The 11,556-nt window shown below is 46.6% G+C and overlaps 5 protein-coding genes across 5 annotated transcripts; 3 read left to right on the top strand and 2 right to left on the bottom strand.

Moving 5' to 3' along the window:
• Positions 1-439: 439 nt before the first annotated feature.
• On the top strand, positions 440-1,540 carry UA08_08258 (hypothetical protein; the record flags this gene model as incomplete). Its single annotated transcript, XM_020263162.1, has 3 exons — positions 440-685; positions 761-1,081; positions 1,163-1,540. 3 exons carry the CDS (start codon positions 440-442, stop codon positions 1,538-1,540), a joined length of 945 nt encoding a protein of 314 aa, XP_020116803.1.
• Positions 1,541-1,997: 457 nt separating this feature from the next.
• On the top strand, positions 1,998-4,807 carry UA08_08257 (hypothetical protein; the record flags this gene model as incomplete). Its single annotated transcript, XM_020263161.1, has 5 exons — positions 1,998-2,060; positions 2,185-2,286; positions 2,635-3,476; positions 3,539-3,785; positions 3,860-4,807. 5 exons carry the CDS (start codon positions 1,998-2,000, stop codon positions 4,805-4,807), a joined length of 2,202 nt encoding a protein of 733 aa, XP_020116804.1.
• A 473-nt stretch (positions 4,808-5,280) lies between these two features.
• UA08_08256 (hypothetical protein) lies at positions 5,281-5,637 on the bottom strand (the record flags this gene model as incomplete). The annotated part of the gene is made up of 1 exon (XM_020263160.1): positions 5,281-5,637. The coding sequence occupies one exon, from the start codon at positions 5,635-5,637 to the stop codon at positions 5,281-5,283; it is 357 nt and encodes a 118-aa protein (XP_020116797.1).
• A 547-nt stretch (positions 5,638-6,184) lies between these two features.
• On the top strand, positions 6,185-8,112 carry UA08_08255 (Phospho-2-dehydro-3-deoxyheptonate aldolase; the record flags this gene model as incomplete). The annotated part of the gene is made up of 8 exons (XM_020263159.1): positions 6,185-6,226; positions 6,273-6,319; positions 6,375-6,397; positions 6,461-6,570; positions 6,633-6,696; positions 6,758-6,850; positions 6,908-6,959; positions 7,020-8,112. 8 exons carry the CDS (start codon positions 6,185-6,187, stop codon positions 8,110-8,112), a joined length of 1,524 nt encoding a protein of 507 aa, XP_020116798.1.
• A 1,234-nt stretch (positions 8,113-9,346) lies between these two features.
• Positions 9,347-10,067, bottom strand: UA08_08254 (hypothetical protein; the record flags this gene model as incomplete). Its single annotated transcript, XM_020263157.1, has 4 exons — positions 9,347-9,478; positions 9,510-9,538; positions 9,598-9,988; positions 10,044-10,067. 4 exons carry the CDS (start codon positions 10,065-10,067, stop codon positions 9,347-9,349), a joined length of 576 nt encoding a protein of 191 aa, XP_020116795.1.
• Positions 10,068-11,556: the final 1,489 nt, after the last annotated feature.

The raw sequence follows: 11,556 nt of genomic DNA, 5'->3' as shown, positions 1-11,556 counted from the left end.
ATTGTAACTGGGCGGCCGAGCAGCAGTCGTTATTGCTTTATTTAGTAATTTTCCTCGCAGTTAGTCGATGGCTAATGCACGCGATGACACCACTGTGACAGGCCTCGCAGCAATAGCGGCTGCTCAGTGGCCAACAGCAGAGATCGCGGCATGCATGGAGGTTAATTCCGTGCGGCTGGTTACCTCAGGCACCCAACTTGCCCCTCCGTCAAATGTCCATTCATTCCATACATTGAGACAACAACTTACTAGACCCCTTCTTCCTACTTCACTCATAGTACCTCGCCTTTCATCCCAGAAAAAAACAGCACAAGGGATAAATAATCTCTTCCACATCTCTACTTTGTCTCTTCCTCTCTCTCCTCCTCTCTAATCCCGCCCGGCCGATAAGATACGCAAACGTCAGCGCGGGGCTTCAAGATAATACATAGTTACATACATGGATCGCGGCAAGAAGCCCGCCTCAATTGGCGTCGGGGCTTCAATCCCCCAGCCCACAATAGCCATCAATGAAAACACAGTCGATGCGAAACTGCCCACTGGCGAGTCTGTCTCTGTCCACCTGTTTGGCGCCACCGTGGTCTCGTGGAAGCTTGCCGACGGCGAAGAGCAGTTGTTTGTCAGCTCCAAGGCCATCCTGAATGGCTCCAAAGCCATCCGTGGCGGTATCCCCGTGGTGTTTCCGGTGAGCTCACTCTCCCACTTTTTCCTTATGAAGTTTATATATAGGTTCTCTTTCTGACTAAAAAAAAAAAAAAAGGTGTTCGGCCCTCCACCGCCGAATCATGCCACCTCCAGCCTTCCTCAGCACGGGTTTGCGCGCTCCTCCACATGGGAATTCCTGGGTAAATCGTCTTCGGAGTCTCTCGGTAAAAAGGCAGATACCACAATCAAGTTAGACTTCGGATTGTCTTCGAGTATGATTAGCGAAGACTTCCGCAGGGCCTGGCCATACGAGTTTGGGCTTGTGTATAGTGTCACGCTCAGTCCGGACAGATTGGAAACTTCTCTTCAGGTGCAGAATAAGGGATCCCAGCCATTTGACTTTCATGTGCTGTTGCATAATTACTTCAAAGTTCCTGTGAGTTTCATTTTTGGGAGGGCTGTCCTCCCTCCCATCGTCAAAGAAAAGATATCAGCGACTAAAGGGTTTTTGATCTAGGATGTGTCCAAAATCAGCGTCACGAATCTGCAAAACAAGACCTACACCGACAAAACCGAAAAGGGCCAGCAGAAGCAAGAGACATCCAATGCTATCGCCATCACTGGCTCGACCGATCGAGTCTACCTGGACATTGACCCGACGGTGCCCGTCAGCGTAGTCGAGAATGGAAAGCCTCTCTTCTCAATTACTCGCGAAGGGCTCAATACTGTCACAGTGTGGAATCCATGGGTGGAAAACGCCAAGAATATGATTGACTTTGGAGACGAGGATTACAAGGGCATGGTCTGCGTTGAGCCTGGAGCTGTCAAGAACTGGCAGGTGCTGGAGGGAGGGGATGCATGGGAGGGTACTCAGACTATAAAGCCCAGGTTGTAGATGGTGTTTGTTACAAGAAGAGACAACTAGGACTAGAGTCATCGATAATTGGGTGTAAGATTCCAATACTTACTCAAAAGCGTAGTGAAGAAACTAGAACCCTCCACTAATGATGATTAAGATCCTTGAAGTGCTTCTTCACCTATTAACATAAATCCCAGCGTATATTCCTGCTAATATATTTAAATAAAGATAAAGATATCATTGCTGTTTTATATATAATAAAAATTTACTTTGTAGTGATAAATTGAGTTCAAAACAATTCTATCATATACACATCAGATCCTAATATTAATAGGCCAGGGGCATCTCTTGAAGATGATCTTAAGGGGCACTCTCCTGCTCATCCAAACACCTAACAAGCTCTGACCATGCATGGAATATGAAAAACATACAGATCGGCAGCGTATATATATCACGTCGCCACCGCGGAGGGCATGATGATAGCATCGCAGCAATGGTCAAGGGGTTACGATACGGTCCTCCCATCTTCAGAGGTGCAACTCTCTGGGTTTATTGGGTCAGACCGTGACCCGGGTTCGAATCCCGGTTGCTGCATTCGTCTTTTCTATCCTTTTTTGTGCAAAATTTTTTTTAAAATTTTATTTATTATATATTATTATATTATCCATCATATACAGTAGGAACTGAAGGATCGAAGGAAAGGAGGCAGATACATGAACGGCTGGCTATTCGGCAAGTCGCTCGACGTTCGTATTACCTCTGTGGGGCCCTTGGCCAAGCCGGTGAGGATATGATTGGCCGTTGAATTAGAGTTCTTTGCCTAAGGCAGCGAAACCTCCGCAACTTACTGGCATTTCCTCATTCGTATTTAGCTGGCTTATCTCAGAGAATTCAGACCGTCTGGCGACGAATTTTCACGCTAACGCTCTCTAGTGCTCTCTAGCGTAGCAAAGTCTAGTTTCAGCTAATAAAATAGAAATAACTAAGAGATTGACAGCGAGTCAGAATCTTATCTAATTGGCGTCAAAATGCCTTAGCTTAACTATTAAACCATATACTATATATACTAATATAGCCTAGTGCCGGAATCCACGCAGTCAAATCTTAATAACACGTTCTCAATCCAATAGGATTCTGTCAATCTAGCGTTCCACACTACATTCCCAACCTCGTTGATGACTTTGGACGCCCATCAACAACTGCCCCAGCAGCACTCGGCACCACAACATGTAGAGACAGAGCATATACCACCAATTTTAGAGGTCGAAAGCCAGGAACAACCTGCGTCGGGAGAATCGACTCTTTACGGCGGGGATGCAAACAACGGCGAGCACGGCAACGAGCACGATGTGGTGAGCAGCGGTCAATACGTCGCATCCAGAAAACCGAAGCGGTTATCCTTGTCAAACTTCGGAGGAGCAGCAGGGCCAGGCCCCAGCGGCCGCAAATTCTCACTGTCCGAAGAAAACGAGACGCGCACCGGCCTTCCCGAAGCACCCCGCGAGGGCGAGGGCGATGGCGATGGCGGAGAAGGAGAGCCGGAAGAGAAACCACAACCAATATCATGGAGTCAGCTACCCCAAAAGAGCCAATTGTTCATCCTGGTTTGTGCTCGCTTGGTAGAACCTTTGACCCAGACCTCGCTGCAGTCGTACCTGTTCTATCAGTTGAAATCGTTCAACCCTTCGCTCTCGGACTCTGCTATTTCATCCCAAGCTGGTATCTTTCAGGGAAGCTTCACGGCTGCCCAGTTTTTGACCTCGGTATGGTGGGGACGTTTGGCGGATTCGCCGCGCATAGGCAGAAAACGAGTGCTTCTGATCGGACTGTGTGGAACGTTGATCTCGTGTCTCGGCTTTGGCTTTTCCAAGTCGTTCACGTCTGCTATCATCTTCCGGGTTCTGGGAGGGTTTATGAACAGTAATGTCGGGGTAATGAGAACGATGATATCAGAGATAATCGTGGAAAAGAAGTACGACGTCTCCCCCCTTTCCTTTTTGGTTGAATCAACCACCTAACATGTTGTTGGTCTAGATATCAATCACGTGCTTTCTTGCTTTTACCAATGTGTTTCAATGTTGGCGTGATTATTGGACCTAGTCTGGGCGGTTTCCTGGCAGATCCCATCAACGGGTTCCCAGGCATTTTCGGGCCTGGTTCTCTAATTGGTGGTAAAGATGGAGTCTGGTGGATGCGGTATTGGCCCTATGCTCTGCCAAACCTTGTCAGCGCCGGGTTCATTTTATCATCCTGGCTTGCGGTGTTCTTTGGCCTGGAAGAGGTTTGTCTATTCACTCATCTCTCCGTCTTGGAGGGGATTCTACCTATCTGTCAGCTAGTTAACTTGTGACCTAGACTCACGAAGCGCTTATATACGAGCCTGACTGGGGAAGGTCGATGGGGAAAGTGATAGCCAGGAGATTCAGAAGATCCCCCGGTTACGGATACCGTAGACTCGATGATGATGAGAGGTCGGTCGACCTTGAAGAAGACGAAGAAGGAACTGTTCCGTCTAATCCTGCAGTGGTGAGGCGTGGACATGCTCATACAAAAGCACACAAGAAGTCTTCCTGGAAGCAACTTTTTACTAAAAATGTCGTGTTGACTCTCCTCACACATTCTCTACTCGCAATGCACACGAGCGCCTTCAACTCCATGATATTTGTCTTCCTTCCGACTCCGCGCGCTCCCGAAGGTAGTCGCAGAGGTTTCTTCCATTTCAGCGGTGGTTTAGGCCTGACCACGCAACAAGTCGGTTTGGCAACCTCGATCATTGGACTCATTGGCCTTCCGTTGCAGCTTTTCGTTTACCCACGCGTACAATTCCGGCTCGGCACTTTGAAATCGTTCCGCTCATTTCTACCCTTGTCTCCCATCGCATATACTCTAGTGCCTTTTATCGTGCTGATTCCCAGAGCAGCCAATTACTTGATTTGGCCATCGTTTAGTTTCGTAGTGATGTTACAAGTTCTCTCCAGAACATTTGTGCTACCTGCGGCAATTATACTCGTCAACAATTCCGTTTCCGACCCTTCTGTTCTCGGGACTATCCATGGCGTTGCACAGAGTATTTCCAGTGGAACACGAACATTGGGACCTTTCCTTGGCGGATTGGGATTGAGTCTGGGCCTGTCCCATAACATTATTGGCGCTGTGTGGTGGGCTTTGGCTCTGGAAGCAACCTTGGGTTGGCTTGTTAGCTGGTCGATATATGAAGGTGAAGGCATCCAGAGGAAAACAGCTCTGCAAGAGGCGGAAGAAGAGGAGGAAGAAGAAGAAGAAGAAAGTTTGTTGCAAAATTAGAGGTCGACATCGCGGGACGATATAGATTCTGCTTTCTGTACAAGGTTTGTCATATATACGTGACGACGTTTTATATACACATTTTGTTGAATTTCCGGGACATATTTTCAGTTTACAAACGCCTTCCCTTTTAGGGTTTCATGATTCATGAGATTGTATTCAGTTATTAGACATCTAACCCAGATCACATATATAAGATTTAGGAAGTTTTCCACGGTGAAACAGGTTCATTTATCAAGAAAGATAATTTCTTGCTCGTTTTGCTTATTCGTCATATTCGTCGTCATAAATAAATGCTCAGACCGCAACGGAGGGCGTGAGAAATGCTTTAATGGCCACTTTAGCATCACCGTCATGCGATCTAAGCAACTCGGTAGCCTTGTTTTTGGTAAGATCAAGTTCTTCGACCTAGCTCCGACGAGTATTACATTAGCCTGGTAACAACCCTTTTTTTTTTATCAAACCGCAAAAGGTCATCTCACAAGCAACGTAACATCCTCCGCCGCAATCTTAACAGCCTTCTTCTTCGCAGCCTCTTCTTTCTGAGCTGCTACCGCCTTGTCGGCCGCAGCTTTATTAGCTCCTCCTCCTGCTGCTGCACCTTTTGCCGCACCCCCGGCAGCAATCTCTAGCCGACTCATCGCCTTGCCCAGCGCTTCTTGTGCAGCCGCGGAAGAGAGCTTGTTGTTGCTAGCCGCGGCATCGTCGTCGCCTTGCGAGATTCCGTTGGCCTTGAGCGAGGAGAGAGCGGCGGCGGCTTTGCGGTCCTCGGCATTGGCTGGCAGACGCTGTTCTTCGCCCTCGGCAGCAGAGGGAATTGGCTCGGCCATGGTGGTTTTGATTTGTGCTGGAATGAATGGAATGTTGAAGCAAGTTGATTCTGTGACGTTGTTGTTTGTCGGGTTTAGCGTGGAGGGAAACGACCAATCAGCTGGTTCCTTCCTAACTAGTGAGTATAACTTCCGTTAGTGTGGTAGAAGTTAGGCGGCACTACGCACAGACCAAGAGCCGCTACACTAGGAGCGGCATTTCTAATTTTCCATGCCAAGAGTTGTACTTGGTCTGTGCGTAGTAAATTTTAGGGTTTTTTGATAGAATCATTATAGAAGCAGTTAGAAAGCACTTCTAAATTACTTAGGTATAGGTTAGAGGGCCTTAGGGATGGGTATGAGTTAGGTTTAGGGAGGATTAGGGGATCTTTATGGGTTAGTAGTGATTTTTAAGTGCTTTATAAGTGCTTCTATAATGATCCTATCAAAAAACCCTAAAATTTACTACGCACAGACCAAGTACAACTCTTGGCATGGAAAATTAGAAATGCCGCTCCTAGTGTAGCGGTACTTGGTCTGTGCGTAGTCGGCGCAAACTACACTCCAAATGCGCCGCAACGGCTTACATAAGCAGTCCCGCAGCCACGCGGTGCGTTCATTGACTCACTCCATGATGGACGACCAATTTTTTCCAGACGTCTCAACGCTGTGGAATACGCCAATTGACAACCTTCGGAGGGGTGTATGTAATACAATTGAATATACTTGTTGTGCGAATACACTGCTACACCTTCCAGAATGGTAGAATGGAGTCCGACGTGTATGTTCCACCTTTTTCTTTATATTGTATATGACTGCACCACTGACTGACTGGCATGTTCAGCTTGGACGTCGAAACCGATCAAACAAGATGTCACATATGAGGACCCCGATGCTGTGAAAGCCGCCTTGACAAAACTTCAGAAGCTGCCACCTTTGGTTACCCCTCATGAGGTAGATTTGTCCTTAGAATCGACTTGCTATGCGCTCACACTCACAGCTTCCGCAAACTCCAGATTGTTAGTCTGAAAAATAGCCTACGGAATGTTGCTCTTGGAAAGGCCTTTGTCTTGCAGGGTGGTATGTCCGATGATGCTGTAGCGATGTTGAATGCATTCAGCTTATAACGGACCCTGTACAGGTGACTGCGCGGAGCTTTTCGATTATTGTAACCAGGACAAGATTGAGGCGAAGGTCAAGCTCCTTCTTCAAATGAGCTTGGTTTTAATCTGGGGTATGTTGAATTTGATGCTTGCTTGACCTGAAAGTTCACTGGTCTGACGATGTATAGGAGCCAACAAACCTGTCGTTCGTATCGCTCGGATAGCTGGCCAATTCGCCAAGTGAGTTCTTCAGTACACATACTTGATATATTGTATCATTTCTCTAATCGAAAAATAAAGGCCGCGATCCAGCCCAAATGAGACTATTAACGGTATCACAATGCCCTCCTTCCGCGGCGACAATATAAATGGTTTCGATGCCACACCGGAGTCCCGAAAACCTGACCCAGAACGCTTGGTATCAGCATACTTCCACTCTGCTGCGACGCTCAATTATCTTCGTGCAGCTTTATCTTCCGGAATCGCAGATCTCCACTCCCCCCTCGACTGGGGGCTGGGTCATGTCGTTTCGCCATCCATCACCCAGAAATACGAAAAAATAATCAACGCAGTTACAGATGCTCTGCGTTTTATGCACACTGTTGGTCTGGACCAAGACCGCCGCGTTGAGACGGCCGATATATACACTAGCCACGAGGGCCTGTCATTAGAGTATGAGCAATCATTCACTCGTCTCCTGCGTCATCCACCCGAGGCTTTCCCATCACCCGCTCAATATCAAGAACGAACGCTCCGACGTGGGTCGTCAGCATCAATATCAAAGGGTTACTACGATACCTCCGCACATTTCCTCTGGATAGGAGACCGCACGCGGCAGGTCACGGGTGCCCACGTCGAATTCTTCCGCGGCCTCAGCAACCCCATCGGTATAAAGATTGGACCCAGCATGACAGCCGATGAGCTGGTCGAGCTACTCAATACCGTCAATCCAACCAAGGAAATCGGAAAGGTCACGCTCATCTCGCGGTACGGCGCCGATAAAATCTCCCAATACCTCCCGGCACACATTGCCGCTGTAAAGGCTTCTGGCCATTTGCCCGTCTGGCAATGTGACCCGATGCATGGAAATACGCAATCGACACCGTCTGGCGTGAAGACGAGGCATTTCACGAATATATTGTCAGAGCTCAAACAGGCACTAGAGATACATCGAGCTTCGGGCAGCTTTTTGGGAGGAATGCATCTCGAGCTGACAGGCGAGGCGGTGACGGAGTGTGTTGGAGGCGCTGGCGGATTGACAGAGGAAGGTCTTTCGGAGCGTTATGAGACATTCTGTGATCCAAGGCTTAATGAAAAGCAAGCTCTTGAATTAGCGTTTTTGGTTGCTGGGTTTTACAGAGAGGATATGGAACGCGAAGAGCAAATTCTTTGACGATAGTTCCACTCCACACACGCGCAAAAAGTTCAACTAAATTCATATATAGAGAGGCCATTTGGGTTCAAAATTAATTTTGGTTTTCAATCTAGTGATTGAACACATTTTCTTTACATCCAAGCAATCTTCCTGTAGCTACCTACATACCCGGCTATGTAGAAGTCGAAGTCGTAAAAAAAAAAAAAAAAGCATCTAAACCTTTTCAAACTCCCATAGCATGTGCTCATTTTGGTCCTTCCTATGGGCAACTAATCCTTTACCAGACTCCGGTATTCTTACCTGATACAGCATAGGATAGGCCACATATTCATCCTCACAACTCTCATCTGCGTATACAAGTAGTACGTATCCCCATTTTGGATGTCTCTGTGTGCACAGGAGCGTATAGTCGTCGTGGAAACGTTGCTCTGCCTCCATCTCTATCGTGTCATCATCTAGAGAATCTATATTCTGGCACCCTAAGTACGTGCCTGAAATTGCATTACGGAAACCGAGCCAGCTTGAACTTGTATTTTGATCACAATGCCAGTGGCAGCTTTCATCATTCCTGGGGAAGCGATAGGCAATCTCTTCGTCATTCAACAAGACGACCTGACCGTTTCGGATCGCTAGCACACGGCGTGACTGTTTCTCGCGAATGATGAAAGTTTGACCTGGCTAGGGATATGCTTCAAGGACGGTCTCGGAGAAGGAATTCGTGGCTGACATTAGTGAAGACACAAATTTAGATTTTGAATCGTCGTTTTGCGTTGGTGTCTTAGCTTGTTCGTCTTCGGTTATTGATGAGGTGAACAGCCAGTATGCTATACCTAGATATCCCATGGAACGAAGAGTCGATGAGAGATTGTTTAAATAAGTGCCTCGGAATTATTTTACGTACGGGTGAGTTTTTGCTTTTGCTTTGCCATCGTATTAGGCATTATCAAAGTGATTGCCGTTGAATGTTGACAACCTTCTCAGGGTTTCTAGCTTATGAAGTAGATATATTTGAATGAGGGACTATATTATACTGATGCTACTGTGATTAGACATTTTAGGTACGAATTTGCCTAGTATATGACGAGTTGACTTCACTGCCTAGCAGTATACAAATGTGTTATGTGATCATGAACTGGTGCCTGTCGTCCTACGACTTCATATACCATCGCTTCTGTGTAACTAATAGCTGTCAAATTTCCCTGCAGCGATGACTTTTATCCTCAATGTTAGCCAAATACCATAAGCGAATTATCTAGACATTCATTCTCCTTCCCTGGATCAACCCATTAACAGCGAGTTTGTAGTAAACAATCAACTCGAGAACAAGCATGCAGCTAAGCCTTTGTGAATTCCCAAAATGTCCGATCTTCCTGGCTGCAATAATCTAGATATAAATCCCCTGTAGTTCCACTTACTTTCACCTCGCGTAGCGAGATATGGTGATCTGTGCTCGCGTGTAATAAAACAAAAGGGAAAATCCTCCTCGTGGATCATGTTCCATACAAAAGAGCTGGAAATTGCCGACTTTGTCATTTTCAACTTCAGGCCCCATAACCAATTCCTCTCCGGGCAATTTCATAGAATTCTTGTAATCGTACCCCAAATGTGTGCCCGAAGTCGCATTGCGGAAACTGAACCAGCCATCACTCTTCCTTCGAATACAATGCCAATGACAGCTATTAAGTAAACGAGGGAAGCTCGCCATTTCTTTGGATTCAGGTAACAGCCGTACTGCGCAGTCTTGGAGGGCTATGATGCCTCTCGAAGATTTCTCGCGAATTATGTAGGTTTCTCCCGACTTTGGGTATATCTCTGTGGTGGTAGTACTCGGCATGGCCTTACAACTAGCACATGGCTGGTTACCCTCGGCCGTTAAGCTCGTAGAACGGAGGTACTGTATTTGTTATTTACCTAGCAAGAACAGACTCGCCGAAGTGATAAGAACATACCTTGCTTGGTGTCGTTCTGGTCATTTTGTTGGAGCATCTTCCGTGTTCAAAAAGGCATGATGTACCTAGGTATCGAAGTTTGCACCTGTCAGGTTCAGTCAAACACCTTCAAAATTACGGCTCATTCAATTTTTGAAGGCTTAAACTAGATGTAGAAAATTGGAGGATGAAAGTTGTAGGTCATTTTTTATGATCGGATCACCTTTCTGCCTACCTATTATTGTACCATGGATGGTACCTAGGTACTAGGTAAGATCAGACAGCTATGCTGCATCTTAGAAATGTAGACCTTGGGAAATGGCCACTGCATTGAGCGATGCAGACTACAAATAATAGAGACTCTGTCCTGCAATGTTCATTCACCACAGTCCTACTTTTCCACCCCATCCGAATCAAGGGCTAACTTTGATTAATTGTATGTGCGACTGAGAGAACTAAAACAATGCGAGCTAGATCGATGCTCTTGGGTAAACATTTAGTTATAACATAGCATGTGTGAAAGCCTTACTATAACCCTGGCCTCGTGGCGGCAGATTCAATCTCTACTCTAATACGCCTATACTCCCTTTGAAGTTTGCAGCGTTCCCTGACAGAATCAATGTTCCCATTCTCATAAGTGTCTATGCAATAATCAATCCAAGCTTCCCCCAGCTCGCGGGCCCATTCGATATGTTGACGGTACTCCAGGAGAGAATTGAAATCAGCGAGCCACCAGTCAAAAAGGGCGGTGTCGATGTCTTCTTCTACCAAACGCAATTGTTCGGAAGTGATCCCTTGGCGACATCTCTCAGAGTCGAAGAAAATACAGGTATATTTGGGGATATACTTACTATATATGAAGTTACAGTCATCGATGAGCTGCCTAGCTATATCGAGAACTGGCGCTCGCGCACCGAAACACCGCGCCATAAATCCCAGATTCAACCTAACTTCGTATTCAAATATAGAACCAGAAAAAAAAACCTCTCAGTCATTATTTCTCTCAGTGTTGCCGTGTAGGTAGGTCTATCAGGCTCGATATATTCCTCAATTCCGAGACCTCTATCTATGAGGGTTTGCAGGGAAATCGTGTGTCGAATATAATTCTGCGGAATTTCCCTCTCGAAAACATATTCGTGCTTAATTTCATGTAATCCGCATCCCCCAGTTTCTTCGCCAGGTCTTTAGCGCGGTGATAAATACCACTATCAGGCTCTGGAAGGGCGATGAACGCAATCCATATCTGACCAGCCTGTTCTCCTTGACATTTGACTAACACACAGCCAAGAGTGTTGATAATCCGATAACTTACAGGAACTACAGCCGCCAGAGCCAGTTTCTGGCTCTCACGTGGGTTATGGTATTGGTTATTTCGAAATTCCCTGGGTAATTTGAGCCTCTCAAGTTTCCCCCCTGAAGCGCCTTTGTCACTTGTAAGAGCACCGGTACTAGTGCTCGAGTAACAACGAGTGAAGAATCGAGGAGCCATATTTAGATAATGGCCTGGCTTGGTAGGACTAGAATAAGATGAACA

The sequence above is a fragment of the Talaromyces atroroseus genome, assembly GCF_001907595.1.
Source record: "Talaromyces atroroseus strain IBT 11181 chromosome Unknown scaffold_13, whole genome shotgun sequence".
In the NCBI taxonomy this organism is placed as follows: Eukaryota; Fungi; Ascomycota; class Eurotiomycetes; order Eurotiales; family Trichocomaceae; genus Talaromyces; species Talaromyces atroroseus.
The sequence above is the reverse complement of the archived record's forward strand: the minus strand, read 5'-3'. Positions and strand labels throughout refer to the sequence as shown.